Raw genomic sequence first — 17230 nt, 5'->3', positions numbered from 1 at the left:
TAGAACCGAATAAAAACAATTCGTTCAGCACTGTATGGTTGAACAAATATACTTTGTTCAGAACTGTTTTGTCGAACAATAGCGATCCTATCAGCACTGTATGTTCAAACAAAATTTGTTCACCGCTATGTAACTTGAATCCATTCCAATTCACTTTTTTCATCAACTTCAATTTAGTATAATACAAAAAATAACATTCATTTCAATTCACTGTTTATCATTCCAGTTCATTATAACAAAGAAAATAACAAGACTTAAATCCATTCAAAATACATAACTTAAATCCATTTCAATTTACTCTTTTCCATTCTAAGTTAGTATAACAAAGAAAATAACATAACTTAAATCCATTTTAATTCTATTTCCTATCTCACTCGTATGACATTAGTCCTCATCCAAGTCTACCGTTTTGATTGTGGCTACATCTAGACTGATGAGTGATTTGAAATGTTGTACTCTTGAACTGTATGCAACCTCCCAGCCTACTGCACAAGGGTCACGGTACCTCCGCTAGTTAGTTGCTATGGGTGGAATAGTATGACCAGGCTCCAAAATGAACTACAAAAAAAATAAAAATAAAAATAAAAAAAAAAAAATAAAATTAAACAATATTAGAATGTACAAAAATATTGTCATTATTAAGAAATGTTGTCGTTAGAATGTACAAAAATATTTAAAACCAATACTTGAACAAAATGGTTGTTGTTGACAAAGCCAATACATATCTCCTTGCGAGAGGCAACATACATTGATACTGACCGAAGATGGAGGAATGTCAAACATTGTTGCATAGACCAAAACGACTTGGTAGAAAGACGATATAAGATGACCCATGTTAGGCATTGTTATCCACCGGTCCAACCTTGGGTTTGGTTCAAAATATGCCAAGATATTGGTAAGGTCATTGATTCTCTCTTGTGATCCAAATAATTTCTTGTAGTGGTCACTATGCCCATGCAACTCTTTAAGTAAATCTTTTCTCACTTGTAACCATCCTTCTTCTCCAAAACCCATCAAACCAGTAATAGGTCGGAACCCACAATTGCCATTTGTTGCAACATCCTTAACGTATGTAATATATCGTTTCAATTCTGGAAGGAATATCTCTAAAAAACAATTTGGATTTAATGGTCGAAGCTGATGAACCTATCACAGCCTAATGCCAATGTTAGACAATAAAGTAGACAACATGACACAATTACATACCTCACTAGTAAACCACGTACCTTTTCTGTCTTCTTTGTTTTCACCTTTTTTGTTGTTACACTTGCCTTGACAATGACTCCGGGCGAATAACTATCTTGTGTTGAAGCAACTAGTTCAAACGCAGATGGCTCACGATGAATGGAGGTCTTAATCTTTAATTTTGGCCGACCCTGTGGATTAGACTTCACTTCTGGCTCAATAAAAAATGTACAATCAGGTTTGGCTAACTCCTTCAATTTTTGTAACAAAAACCTTTTCACATCTGGATCCACCTCCTTGAATCGTTTGGCAAACAATTCTAACTCAAGTGTACAAGTCCACTTTTCACTTATAGTGTGTGGGGTGCTCAACATATCAAGCTTAGTCCAATATGAATAAACCGAAGTGAGGGGAATTGGCCAATTTTCCCGTATGTAATCTGCTATTTCATGCGTACATGGCAAACCATGAGTACGTCGAACGACACATCCACATGCAGCAATATCAATACCAACAGAAGATGCTCGTTTGGACTCTGCCAATATGATCTCTAATACAGTAATTGAGACAATACCATGAAGCTCCTTAAACTACGTAGGTTTGAAATTATGTTGCATAACTATCTTGCTTTTCTCAAATGATGATTTTATTTCACTATGATGCAACTCAAATAAATTGTGTATCCTTGTCCAATTGGACTCAAAATTTTCTTGACATGATCTAAGATATCTTTTACGTTTTGCATGTGAACTCTCAATCCTACATATGAAAATAAACTGTTATAAAAATAACGTTATAAAAAACTAAAAAACTAATAAATTTAAATGTTCATATTTACCTATTTATTGTAGAATTTCCAAAGTGTATAAATGTGTCAGTCCAGGTAGCCACAAATTTCGACTTGTATGTATCCAACCAAGATGAGGTAATATAATGAAGTGTATCTTGATAAGTACTGACCTCACCATATAACAAAGACAGTCATTGCATGTATACTTCTTCAGACGATGACATAACCAACATATTCTAACTCATTATAAACATTTCCCATTTATCCTTTGGTCCCGTTTGGTAGAGCTGTGGAAAAGTGATTATAGATTATAGCTTAACATATTATGACTTATAGTTGTGAACATAAGCTGTTAACCTATTTGGTGCAGTTGTGGGATTATGAATTTAAGCAGTAGAGTAGTGTTTGGTTAATAAGTTGTAAAATAACTTTTTACTGTATAATTGTCCTTTCTACCATTATATGATATAAAAATAATTATTTTGTCATTTTTTTCAGTTTTAATTTAAAAAATATATATTTCATTAATAAAAGTTAATATAAGTAGTATTAATTAGTATCAATTAATATAAAAATTGATACATTTGCTAAAAATGTAATGGAAGTATTATTGTCACAATTATTTCCATTATAAATTAATTAGTATCAATTAATTGCTTAATTAGTATCAATTAATACTAAAATTATTAATTAGTATCAATTAATGGCTTAATTAGTCTCAATTAATATTAAAATTATTAATTAGTATAAATTAATATTAATATTTAATTTTTATTAGTATCAATTAATATTAATAATCAACAATTGTTATTAATTAGTATCAATTAATAATTAATTCATTAAAAAGTATACAATATTAATTTATTAATAATTAATACCAATTAATATTGATTTTTTTAATTAATATTGATTTTTTTCTTTTTCTTTAGAAATATACAATTTTTTATTTTTTAATTAATATTAATTAATAATATTAATATTTGGGTATTGACGAGGGCATTTAAGTAATTTTAACTCCCCAACATTAGCTGCACGCTTCAGTAAAAAATTTAAGCACCTCCTGACCAGCTTTTGAGATAAGCTGAGAAATAGCTTAATTTAAGCTATAAGCTAGTTAACTTAAGCTGCACTAAATACAATATTTTAGCTTAAATTAAGCTAAAAGCTGAAATAAGTAGCTTATAAGCTCTACCAAACAGGCCTTTTGTCTCAAACATATTTTTGCAATTAGCAAGCATATTCTTGCCAATATGCCATATACACAACAAATTTGTAGTTCCAGGAAACACCGTGTAGCTCGCCTTTTTTGTGCCCCCTTTCAGAAACTCGAAAGAAGCCCTACAGTTCGAACTCCCACGGTTCTGAATCTAATCTCACAAGTGTAATGTGAAACTGATAATCATCAAAGAGTCCAAATCCGGCAAATCTTTTGAAAAATTGATTTTGAATAAAAAATGTCAAAATTGAATTGCTTTGCTAGATACAGAGTCGCCACCTAAATATTTTTATTTTTGGGAAATTTAGGAAACCCATGACTTGTGCCAAAGGCCAGGTGTTCGTCATCACCAAAGTTGCCTCAGCTCGGGAACTTAGGTACAAGAGGGGAATGTTATGAATTGAGCACCCCCGCTTGCCTGGTCAAAGATCAACCTCTACTAATCATGATATGATTTTTATCAACATTATATGCTCTTGTTCCGATTTATTAGGCTAGTATTACTATGTGATGCACACATGCAAATATAGAGTAGTTTGCCCAAATTGGAACAATTCAATTCCATGTTTGTTTTTTCGAAAAGGGTTTGATTTTGCCACTCAACAAAGTGGGCTTAAAGTTTGCGAATTTGCCACTTAATAAAGTGGGCTTAAAGCTATGAATTTGCCACTAGACATAGTGGGCTTAAACGTACATTCGTTAAATCGTTCCAATTCAAGCAACAAGCTTTCATCCACAGGTATTCATATAATTTAACAAGTAAGCACTTAGCCTCATGGTAAGCATATTAGACATGGCAGTCACTCATACTTATGCAAGTATGCTAAAACACTAAAAACTCACCTAGTACTCCAAGCAAAGATAAACAAAAGAGTTAGAAAAAATGCATGATTCCTAATTATGCAAGATGTCTAATGCAACACATCCAATAATGTAACTAAGATAGGCTCGGCTACTAATATGGCATATGCAACAATTTCATAGCATGTGGTTAAAACATGTATTCATCGAAGTATTAAAACGACAATGCAGTTTGAATGATGCGCCGAGCCTTAGTGCATGCAAAACAAATGAATAGATGCAAGCATAAGGTATGCTAATTGAAACGTGATGCTCCTACTCTAACCAGCAACAGTAGGTAAATAAAAGGGAGAAATAAGTGAGGTTAGAAGACATATATATTATTACATCATGCTCTCACGAAGGAGAGTCCGAATGAATAAAGCTAATTAGCGAATTAAGCTAATTAAACTAAGCTAATTAAGCTAATTATTACAAACCGAATAAATAGCTAAACTATTTAACTAATTAAAGAATTACAACACTTGCATTAATTAACTATTCTAATTAACTAATTAAATAATTACAACGCCAACTAGTTAACTATTTAACTAATTAACGAACTTCAACAAAATTGCAATTAAACTAAGCAATCAACTGCTCTGCCCCTAGAAATGGGAGATATGCATGTGCATGCTCGGATTCCACCCGAAAAGACCACTGTTTTGCTCCCGGATGCCTCTGTTTGCATAGTTTAACATTTCCAGAACAACTTTGCTCCACCTTACCAACACTTTGCTGAGACTTACATCAGTGGCCAGTCGGCCACTGGTGAATGTTGTTGGCCACCAGCTGGCCATGGGATGTGGCTTGCCGGCCACTGATGTACATATTCACCTTGTTGCAACAGAGGATAAACAGAGCAAAAATGGGGCATTTCCACAGGTTGTTTGTACTGTGTATCCCTGTTTATCATCAAAACATCTTAAAGGAGTGGCACACATAGCTCTTAAACCATCAATCAAACAATTTTATTGTATGATGGCCAAAGAACCAAAATGTACAAGTTTAACAAATGCACAAAGAAAACCAAAAGCCATCACCCTATCATGCATGATCAAGGGCAATGGAGACCTTGGAAATTTGGCACATTTCATCACTTTGAGTATGAAATGTCCCAATTTTCCTTGTGTTCAAATTAACGTCAGATTTGAACACACCAAAACACAACCAAATCTTTATACAATTTAAGTTTCCTTTTTTGTTTATCCATTTTAATTTACCAACCATTCTTTAGTAAATTAAGTTCAAAATGTGATTTTAAGTCCTCTAATGGAGTGAAGTACCAAACCAAGAGTTAACTTAAGACATGAAAAAGATGTCATGCCGTTGATAATGAACCCTTAAAAGGGATTAAACCATTAAGCATGACAACCTCTATCTCATGCTTAAAAGGACAAAAAGCTTGAAAAAACCCTCAAAGCAAACAAAAAGTCAAGAAATGAGGGAGGTTGTAGAGATGATTAGTACTGAAATAAAGCATGAAAAGCACTAAAAACATGCAATCAACTCAACCAAGTGGTGCCTAAAGGCCTAAAACACCAAGCTTGTGAGGACTATTATACTATAACTATGCAAAACAAAGCTCATAAGTAACAAAGAGACAAAAATAGAGGTAAAATAGTCCAAAATAAAGTCTAAAATATGCTGGAATTAAGCTACAACAAGCTAGAAAAATAAGCTAACACATAGAGCTAACTAGACTAGCAAACAAGACACAAATAGGGGAGGCTAACCCCTCAAAATTTAGACTTCAAAATATGATTTTCACCACTAAAAATACTCTGAAATTCAGTGTTTAAAGGCCCAAAAAAAGATGGTTTGAAAATGGGAAACAAAGGTGAAATGGCCTTACCAACAAGGGATAATGAAGGGTGAACCACCCCCTAACCTTAAATGGCCTAAAACACCAATTTTAGCCCACAAAAATAGATTTTTTTATAGCCCAAAAACACTCCAAAAACAGTGGGAAAAAGATAGAAAAACAAGTATGCAGAGCAAGCTAATACAACAAATATTATACCTCTTGAAGTAAAGAGTAATTCTAGGCCACAATTCAATCCAATACCAACTTTAAGAGCTCCAAGAAGGCCTCAAGGAACCTCATCTCAACAGTGTTCAACTTTGGTTAAGGAAGTATACGCAAGAGTGTAGTGTAAGTAGGCTAAAGTATAGAGAATTTGTAGAGAGAGAGGAAAATTTTTGAGTTCCAAAATTTTCTAACCTTCTACAAGAGAGATGGGGGCCTCTATATATAGAAAACATGAAATTTCTAGAAGGAGATCCAGCTCTCCATGTGTGGACAGATGCATGCATCTGTGCAAATAGTTGGCACAACTGGCATAAAATATCTGCAGAAAACACTGGTGTTTGGCTGGCCATCACTGGTGGCCGCAAGCCATGTTAATGGCCGGCAAACCAAAAGTGATGGTCGGCAGCCTCTAGGGATGGCCGGCAGGCCACCAGAGGTTGCAGGATTGAAAGACCAAGGCATGGTCCAAAAATGAGACAAAAAGGATGTAGGGTTTGGAAGGCTCAAAGTTATGGTGTTCTGCTGAGGACTTCGAGCACTTGACGAGCAAACAGACTCATCATCAGGTGTACCTGCAAGGACGTCCAAGTCGTAAGGGCCATCAAAAATAGGGTGTCTATAGTTGCCCCTCTTTGACAGAACTCAGAGTCATGAAATAACGTGAGTGAATGTCAAAGCCTAGAGACGACCCATTTTGATAGGGTTGTAACACTTGGACAAACAATCAAGATAGATATAAATGGTTGCGCCCGCAGGCTGCCTACGTATCCCTTTGTAAGGAATCAAACCAGCATAGTTGTGGGGCAAAATGAAAATGTTATGCATAATGCAAAAACATAACTTATGATCATGCAATAAGGCTGTACAATGAAACATTTGAATCCAGACATAATGCAAAGAAAATGCCACATTTAAACAAACTGAAACAAGGCACAACAATTCCAATCATGAAAAGAAGTAAATAAACAAACACGCCCCCGCATGGCAATCATGAGCCAACCCATATTTCATACGGAAAGGATGTAAGAAAATTATGCAAGTTTAAATACATGTCGTACATGAAAGACGAAGGGCGACGTAACCGTCGGGCACACTTGATGTCTCAACCAAGATCCTAACACGTTGCACGCGAGAGGTGGAAGGGTGGTGTGAACATCGGGTGCACCCGTATGTTTTTAACCAATTTGAAATCCTAACGCGTTGCACATGAGAGGAGGAAATGTGGTGTGAACACTGGGCGCACCCGAATGTTTTTAACCGATTTGAAATCCTAATGCGTTGCACGCGAGAGGAGGAAACATCGGGTGCACTTGAATGTTTTTAACCGATTGGAAATCCTAACGCATTGCACGCGAGAGAAGGAAGGGTGGTGTGAACACCCGACGCACCCGAATGTTTTTAACTAATTGGAAATCCTAACACGTTGCACGTGAGAGGAGGAAAGGTGGTGTGAACATTGGGTGCACCTGAATGCTTTTTACCAATTTGCAATCCTAATGCGTTGCACGCGAGAGGAGAAAAGGTGGTGTGAACACCGGGTGCACCCGAATGTTTTTAATCGATTGGAAATCCTAACGCGTTGCACACGAGAGGAGGAAGGGGGGTGTGAACACCGAGGACACCTGAATATTTTTAACCGATTTGAAAAATGATGTAACCCGAATATCGCACGAGTGATTTTAATTGAAACTCCTCTGAATAAACCGTATATACAACATCGTGTGCCTGTGTAAGAAATAAACTTAACAAGTGTGATACAGTAAGAATGCTTGTTCTATGCAAGACAAACAAACGAGATACAATGTTCATGCGAGACACAAAAGCATATTCTATGCGTGATTCATAACGGATGCTAGACATGCATGCAAGATGCATGAAATGCATATCTTATGCAACAACATATGTGAAATGCACATTCTATGCCACAAAGTGAAATGCATGTTCCATGCAACAACATAAAATGCATGTTCTATGCAACAAAGAGAAATGCATATTCTATGCAATAACGTGAAATGCATATTCTATGCAACAAAGTGAAATGCATTTTCCATGCAACGACGTAAAATGCATATACAAAAGCATGATTTGACAAACAACTTTCAATTTACCTCTCGGAAGAGTTACAATATGTTTAAAGGATACACCTCGTTCATGTTGACAAGTGACGAACATCGCGCTCCGAAAACACAGTTTTAAGCTTTCGTAGAGACAATCTGAACCAAACAGTGAACCATCCTTACACTTCTTGGAAACCAAGGACACAAAACAGCATCAGGACTCTAGGGGGGGCCATAGGACGCTTGCTGGCCACAAGGAGAGGCTGTCGGCCAGGTGCTGGCCACTGGTAAGCCTTGTCGGCCACCAGTGAACCTTGCCAACCACTTGCCGGCCAATGATGGCAGATTTGCTGCTTTTTGGTCTTTTAGCCTCGGGTCTTTAAGTGTAAGCAACTAGGGCTCATTTCTTTATAACCTCATGCCCGAAATTCTTCCCTCTCTCTCTCTCTCTAGGTACTTCTTCTCTCTGGATTCGGGCTTTTTACTCGTTTTCCAACGCCCCACGCGAAGTTTATCCATTAAACCCTCTTTGTTTACTTCGTTTTGAACCGATTGAAATTTGATTTCAATACTTTTTCTTGGAGTTTCACCACTTGAGGCTTGTTCCCCTCGAGTTTCTCTGGGGTTTTGTGCCTTTTCCCGAGTTTTGACTTTTTCTTTCACTTTCTCTTTCCTAGGGTTAACTTTTTCCAAGTTTGCCCTTTTTCCACCGTTTTTCTTCATTTTTCACCCACTTTCTCATCATCTTTCTAGATGGCGGACGATCAACCCCATGACAGAGCTCTGTTCGAGATTCTATCCCCGGCAGAGATAGAGGCCAAGCCTGAGCCCAAGATATTACCGCTAGGAGTACGCCCCTTTAATCTGGCGACATACTATCCTCGGACACACGTACTACCACCCGGGGGTATCTGGCATTTCAAAGAGTTTGCGCGACGAGCACCAGAGGACCTCCTGCTACAGGAGCCAGACTCCCATTTATCTCACAGCGCCACCGAGGTATACACTGTATTCTCACGCTTTCTTCACTTTACATTGCATTTCTTGCTGTACTTGTATTCCTTGCTGCAACTGCATAGTTACACTCCATTTCTTGCCTTTTGCACACTATTGCATTGTATTTCTTACATTGCCTTTCATTTGCCTATTCTCATATCACTGTATATCATTGTTCTGACCACAGGAGGACTTTCGCTCCATTAGGGGCTATGCAGCCACGTCCGCGAGGGACTAGTATATGGAGCTCCCTGCCGGTGTCCACTTCATTATCGATGAGGCCGGCTTCGGCTTATTCTGCACCAGGCTCTCACGCCATATTGCGAGCCAACCACTTCTCGGTGCATTGGTGTAGGGGTGGTGGGATACCACCAACTCTTTCCATTTCTCCATGGCCGGGGAGATGACGATGACTCCCTACGACTTCGCCAAGCTCACGGGCGTAGAAGTATGGGGTAATCCGATCCCTTATGATATGGACATGGGCGAGTGGGAGGCTGCCTGGCTACACCTGTTCGGAGCACTCCCACCTCTCTTTTGACCGGTGATGGTACGATATAGCTGGTTCGCTGAGCACTTCTGAGGGAGAGAGCCAGAGACCCTAGAGAAGACCGAGCATTACGCCTCGGGCTTTTTGATGTTCCTCTTTGGTACCACCTTGTTTGCGAACAGGTGGAACACCGTAGGGTTGTATCTTCTGAGTGTCCTGGTAGACTTATCTCAGGTCCGACTTTATGATTGGAATGGAGTTGGCCTCGCCATACTATATGGCTATATAAGCTCGACATCCCGCAGAAGGGGAGACAGGGTTGGAGGCTATTGGAGAGCCTGGGAGGTATACTTTACATCTCTGCTTTACATTTTCTATCTTTCATTTCTATGCTTTTTGCTTTGTACTTTCTATACACTGCATATATCTATACTTTGCACTTTCTGCATTGCACATTTTTCATTCTTTGTATCTGTGTTCTCTGTATACTCTACTACACATTCTGCTTTCTGCATTCTACGCTTGTACTTTCTGTACACTGTATACACATTCTGCTCTCTGCATTCTACATTTTGTATTTTACATACACTCATTCTGCACACCATACTTGTATCTGATACACATGCTGTAACTGATATGTGACAACTGTCTTTTCAGATCCCACCCATACCGATGGCACCAACGGCAGCTGCAACACCAGCAGCAGCAGTACCTCTTCCAGCAGCAGGGAGGGGAGAAAGAAGGGCTCCAGCACGCGGCCGAGGCAGAGCTAGGGGCACCCGAGACGAGAGCGGCTGTTTAGAGCCCGTTCTGAGTGATGATGATGTTGAGACGAGCGATTCTGAGGAGGCAATAAGTCAGCATTCAGAGTCATTTGAGAGTGGAGACGACGCTGGCTCGAGTTCCGAGAGTGGAGGCGACGATACCGAGGAGGGCTCTGGAGCAGAGAGCGGAGATGACACCGGCTCGGGTTTCGGTTCAGGTTTAGACAGTGGCGTTGACGGAGATAGTGCCCCAGAGTCCTCTTCTGAGGAAGAGGACGAAGAGGGCCTCTCGACCTGAGGCGATCAGCGCTGATTTTTTGTATTTTTGCTTATTTTCTTTTTGTTTATAGCATTAGCACATTGTATAACTTCAGACAAGTTTTATTTGCTTTAAAAACTTGTACTCCTCTTTTGTAAAAACAACCATGATCGGAATAAAAACCAGTTTTTATGAAAAAGTGTTATTTTTTGCATCATGAACACGTATCACATAGCAGGGAATGGACATGGAAACGAAACAACCAAGAGTACTCTTGATTGAAACCAAATCTTAATCGAGTAATGAACCGACCAACAACTGATATAAAAAGCAATATACAACTTGATAAACAAAACAACAACTCCATAAACGAAACAGCGCACAACTCGATAAACAAAACAACACAACAGAGATACAAACTCAACAAACTTGCTAAAACCAAAAAAGACTCAAAACAAGACCTCAAGACACACAAAGAACAGAACAAAACACATGCTTTTAGCATTTTTCAGTATAAAAGACGACATCAGGCCTAAGAGGAGGGCTGCCGGCCACAAATAGGGGTTGTCCCCGCAGGCTGTGAGAGGGGCTCGCTGGCCACCTGCCGGCCATCAATGTGTAGGACCTCTAGATTGTTGACACATGGTTTCCGCTCACTGCCTTATCTTCTACAAAAGGTTGAGCTTCGTGATTTCTTCTTTTCAGCTGCAAATTCTTCACAAATGGAGCCATTTTTCGCCGAAAAACTCTCATATTGGATTGCGATTTTAGATGGCTCGGAAAGGGTGAATTTTTGGGGTTTCGGCATAAATGCACTTTTCCCACTGAGCCGTTCTCCGCTTTGTTTTCCATTCCTCCATGTCGCGGCTAGATGCTAGAACCTGATTACATGTCTTTAGCTTCAGGGAGCAAGAGATATGCCCAACAATCGAAGAATTTCAAGTGCTAATGGAATCCTGGCGCGATGTGGAGATGATACCTCAGCCCCGTTTTGGCTACATCAAAGCTTTAGGATGGATGTGTGGGCTCACTCCACACGAGGCTCGATCTTTGGTTCACAACGGAGAACTGGATATTCCCAGCCTGATCCATCGATTTTCTGATGCCGGTGACTGAGACGACCTTCTTTGGCGGGGTTTTAGACAACACGCCCTTTGCTTATGTATGCTTGCACATTTTGTTCTTGCCCCTAGACTCAGCGGGTCTAGCATTTAGCTGATTGAAGTGGCCCAAGGTTTGAATGAGGGTAGGAGTTGCATTGGCTTAGTGCTGGTCGAGACTTTGATGGGCTTAGACGCCTTCCATCGGCGAGAGACTATCAAATTCGCAGGGAGTCCACTACTTCTGTAGGTAATGTTTCCCTTCCTCTCTTATATGTGTTTCTCACATCACTCAGCACTCCTGCTCTATTTTTTCTCTCAAAGCCCCTTTCTTACTTTTTCTATCAGCATACATCTTGCTATTCTTTAATCTCTCTTTTCTTTTATCCTTCCCCAAGTGTGGCTAATGTACAAGCTGAAGGTTGTGGACTCTTGCCCCGCATACTCAGCTCGAGCGTATTTCTTCTACCAACAACTAGTGGATATCCCGAATGAAGGGTGGTGGTGCCACTGGATATGCAACAAGTCTGCTGATTACATTACTTGGCGTTGCCCCTGGCTTAGTCTAATCAAAATGAGCTATAGCATGACTCGGCAACCTAGCATTCAGTTGATTGGCTTGATATGCTGTGTATTCTATTTTCCGTTTCGGTTCAAGCATCAGTTTGGACATGATCAAACTTGCCAAGAGGAGGGGGTAGAGTACCCAGTTTCATTCCCTATCCGAGGTTCACATTTGGCTAGGTACCTTACTACTTGGAGGACGAGAGAGCTTCTGGCTCTTGCCCTTAGTTTCAGCTGCGCCCTTTCTGGCGAGTGCTTGACTTAGCTCGAAGATGAGGCACAAACCGGGCCCACCTTATCATCAAAAGCTTCCACAGGCATAAGCGGAGGATGCAGGAGCATCTGACTCATCTATGCCCTAGTTTATTACTTTGATCTCACTTTTCAAGTTTTATGAATGTAATAAAAGAAAATTTGATTTATATCGAGAGTTAGAGAACTTTGTATTGAAATCAATGAAATTAAAGTTGTGAACACTGAAAATTTTCCTTTTGGTCCAAAAATGGTCCAAGTCGTAAAAGGTAAAATTTGAACAAAATCAACTTTTATCAAAACTTTTCAAAACCATTTTCGATAAGGACCACCACTTGACACACACGGAATCAATTCTTGAGATGTACAACCCCGAATCCAAAGATCATAGATTACCCATTGACTGAATAACACTGCTCAGCACTATAACTAGCTTTTTTCTCAGAGTAGAGATCACAACCGAACTTTCAGGTAAAGAACAGACAAGGATGACCTGATCAACACATGGACAGGACAGTAGAGTTGGAAGTGTTTACGGCTGGACTTCAGGATAAAGTTGCCTACGTATCCTGAAGATAGGAATCAGGCCTTACGTAGTTTGGATTGGGTTCACTCGAGTATTAACACTCTCCTTTTGCGCTCTAACTTTTGCCAAGGCCGTCATTTAGGGTTTTCAACCTTGCGAGCTCAGTTTTTCTTTATTTCCAATTTTTTGTGCCCTAACTTTTGCCTAGGTTGCCCTTCTAGGTTTTCGGCCTAGCGAATCTCTCAGGGATAGTATTTCTTCAACCTGTCCATGTTGATCAGTTGAGAAAATTCTAGGCCACCCAGGTCCATGAGAATAACAGCTCCACCCGACCAAATAGTTTTGATGAAGTAAGGACCAGTCCAATTGGGTCTGAACTTGCCCCTAGGGTCATGGATGGGAGCTCGGTTGTCTTTCAGTACCAAATCCCCCTCTTTGAGATTTCGGGACTTAACTTTCTTGTTAAAAGCCCTGGCAATCCTACGTTGATAATCTTGAACATGGTACAATGCTTTCAGCCTTTTCTCATCAAATAACATCAGTTCTTCAAACCTGCTCTATTACCAATTTGCCTCTGCTATTTGACACTTAGCCATAACTTGCAGTGATGGGACTTCTATTTCGATTGGCAAAAGAGCTTCCATCCCATAGACAAGAGAATAGGGAGTTGCCCCTGTAGATGTCCGGATTGAAGTTCTATAGCCCCAAAGTGCAAATGGCATTTGTCTGGCTAGTCCTTGTAGGTCTCAACCATCTTTTCCAAAATATGCTTGATGCTCTTGTTGGCAGCCTCAACAGCTTCGTTGGTTTGCGGTCGGTATGTAGATGACTGATGGAAAGTCATGTTGTATTTTTCCAACAAGTCTATCACTTCCTTCTTGAAATGGGAGCCATTATCTGAAATGATCTCATTTGGAACTCCATATCGGTAAATGATGTTGTTTCGGATGAATTTAGCCACATGCGTTGCTTTCAATACTACATAAGACTGAGCTTCCACCTGCTTCATGAAGTAGTCAACTGCCACCAGAATGTATTCATGCCCATTTGACCCTTTCGGTGTAACTGTGCTGATGACGTCAATTCCGCAGACTGAAAAATGCCATGGTGAAGTCATGTTGTACAACTTCGACAGCAGGATGTTCATGCGCTTTGCGTGAATTTGGCATTTGTGGGATCGCCAAACAAAACCGATACAATCCTCCTCCATAGTAGACCAGTAGTAACCTTGCTTGAGAATTTTTAGGCTAATATTACTTCGTTCAAATGTGCTTCGCACTCTCCTCCATGGATAGCCTCCATCAGGCGCTTTGATTCCTCTGCTTTGACACACAACTTGTGACCCCTCTTGTATAGTTTACCTCCACTGATGATAAATTGAATGGCCATCTGCCGTATTGCCCTATTGTCCTTGGCATTTTTCCCTGGTGGATAAACCTCATTTTCCAAGAAGTTCCAGATATCATAGCACCAAGGGTTCTGATCTTGCGCTTTATCTATTGCAGTGATAGTTTCATAGGCCGGCGTGTATCTCTACTCAATGATGATCGGACACATCCGGACTCCAAGCGGGATGTCTATCATAGAAGATAAAGTTGATAAAGCATCAGCGAACCTGTTGTTCTCTCTCAGTAGATGCGTGAAAGTCAACTTTTCAAACTTAAGAATCAGAACATCCAAGGTCTGGTGATAAATTTTCGTCTTTTCTTCTTTGACCTTCCAGTCTCCATTTGCTTGAGACACAACTAAGTTCGAGTCCAATGACGTCCAACCTTTTTTTCCCCTAGTTCTAGGGTGGCTTCCAAACCAACAACACACGCCTCGTATTCTGCTTCATTATTGGATACCTTGAACTGGAGCTTGAAGGCTAAACGTATATGGGAATTGTAGGGTGTTATCAGCCACACACCTATCCCATAATCGTATTGATTAGACGCTCCGTGAAAGTACATTGTCCAAATCTCTTCCTCGACTTGCAGAATGGCTTCATCTAGGAACAGGTATTCTACTGCTTCATCCCCTTCTACTAGGTGATCTTCCAGGAATTCCGCTATTGCTCTCCCCTTGACAGAATTGCGAGTGACATACTTCAGATCAAATTTGGAGAGAAGAAGTAACCAACGGGCTAGCCTACCCGTAAGCGCTGGTTTCTCAAAAAGATATTTGATGGGATCTAATCTCGAAACCAGAATTATGGAGTGAGCTAACAAGTAGTGCCTTAACTTCCTGGTAGCCCATACCAAGGCTAAGCAAGCTTTCTCCAGTGGGGTGTAACGGGTCTCATAATTCAGCATTTTCTTGCTCAAATAATAGATGGCTTTCCCCACCATATCCTCATATTCCTAAGCAAGCATGCACCCCATCGTTGTGTCCGTTACTGGCAGATACAAAATCAAGGGCTTTCCCCGCTTTGGCGGAGACAACACAAGCGGATTCTGAAGGTACTGCTTGATCTGCTCAAAAGCAAATTGACATCAATCATCCCATCGAAATTTCTTTCCTTTCTGCAGGAGACCAAAAAGTGATTCACAAGTCAAGGTTAATTTAGAAATAAGCCATCTATGAATTGTACTTTACCCAGAAAGCCTCGTACCTCCTTTTCAGTCCTTGGTGGTGGCACTTCTAGGATGGCCTTGATTTTGGAAGGATCTACCTCGATGCGCCTCTATGTGATCAAGAAACCCAGCATTTTCGCTATTGTTACATCGAAAGTACATTTCTACGGATTCAACCTCAGTCTGTATTCTCTAATCCGTTGAAAGAATTTCTTCAAGGCGATGTAATGTCCCTCTCTTTCCTTGAACTTGACAATCATGTCGTCCACGTATACATCGACCTCTTTATGGATCATATCATGCAAAATAGTGGTTGCAGCCCTTTGATAGATAGCCCCGACATTCTTTAGCCCAAACGGCATCACTCTATAGCAGTAGGTTCCCCATGGCGTAGTGAAGGCAGTTTTCTCTCTATCCTCGGGCGCCATCAAAATCTGGTTATACCCGGAAAATCCATCCATGAAGGAGAGCAATGCATGGCCAGCGGTGAAGTCCACCAATTCATTGATGTGCGGCAAGGGAAAGTCATCCTTTGGACTAGCTCTGTTCAGATCTCTGAAGTCCACACACACTTGAATTTTTCTATCTTTCTTCGGCACTGGGACGATGTTGGCCAACCAAGTTGGATACTCAGATACTAGAAAGAACCCTGTGTTTATCTGCTTGGTGACCTCCTTTTTAATCTTCAAAGCCCAATCCATACGTATTCTCTGTAACTTCTGTTTGACAGATCAGTCCTCGGGGTCAAGAGGGATCCGATGCTGTACAATCTCAGGATCAATTCCAGGCATGTCTTCGTAGGACCACGCAAAAACGTCTTTGAAATCTTTTAATAAAGCGACTAAGCGCTCGCGCTTCTCCGAAGACAACGTGGACCCAATTTGGACCAGACGTGGATCCTTCTCAGTATCCACATTAAAAGCAATGATTTCATTAGCGAGGGGTTTTGCAAACCTCTCCCCCTCTCGATTAATCAATATTTTCAAAATCAGAGGAATTCCTTCCTCATCGTTTTCATTAAAATTTTAAAAATCCTGATCAATGCAATAAACAATAAGCACAGAGAAATACTCAGAATCTGCGGCGGCATTCTCATTCACAAGGTCAAGCTCATCCAGCTCTTCGGTTACAACCGACTCAAAATCAAAAGAAAAGGACGACATGGACAAGACCTTGGCATTCGGGTTATCACCCCCAAGAATACTGAACTTTGACTCAGAAGAACTAGAATTTGATTCCGACTCCATAGACTCTGTGGAATCAGATTTTGGCTCACTACTCGACTCAGAACTACTAGACAGGTGGCTCTCCTCTAGTTGCCAAACGAGGGATGGTGCTTCAGATGCATCCAAAATGCTACTAGAAGGGTTCACACCCAGTTGGTCCCCGATCATGGAGATAGTCAGGTTATCCTCTAAGCTCTCCGAGTCAACTGGAGGATCTGAAAGGAGACATGCGAGTGCTGCCCCAACTCATGCTCGCTGCTATCCGAGTCATTTTCCATGCTTTTCTCAGCTTTAGCAGTAATTGGCTCAGCCTTTTCCTCTATAGCACTGTCTTGTAGCTGCATGTCAAAGAAGATCTTAAAGCTAGGAACACGCTGC

General features: G+C 40.2%; 1 protein-coding gene across 1 annotated transcript; it reads right to left on the bottom strand.

Moving 5' to 3' along the window:
* Nucleotides 1-510: 510 nt before the first annotated feature.
* LOC145791437 (uncharacterized) lies at nucleotides 511-9210 on the bottom strand. The gene is made up of 4 exons (XM_082871793.1): nucleotides 9174-9210; nucleotides 1227-1735; nucleotides 748-1146; nucleotides 511-558 (listed from the first exon to the last, which is right to left on the bottom strand). Exons 1-4 carry the CDS (start codon nucleotides 9208-9210, stop codon nucleotides 511-513), a joined length of 993 nt encoding a protein of 330 aa, XP_082727919.1.
* Between the last annotated feature and the right edge of the window lie 8020 nt (nucleotides 9211-17230).

The sequence above is a fragment of the Camellia sinensis genome, chromosome 5 (assembly GCF_055761805.1).
Source record: "Camellia sinensis isolate YWXY chromosome 5, ASM5576180v1, whole genome shotgun sequence".
Lineage (NCBI taxonomy): Eukaryota > Viridiplantae > Streptophyta > Magnoliopsida > Ericales > Theaceae > Camellia > Camellia sinensis.
This window is presented reverse-complemented; position numbering and strand designations above follow the sequence as displayed.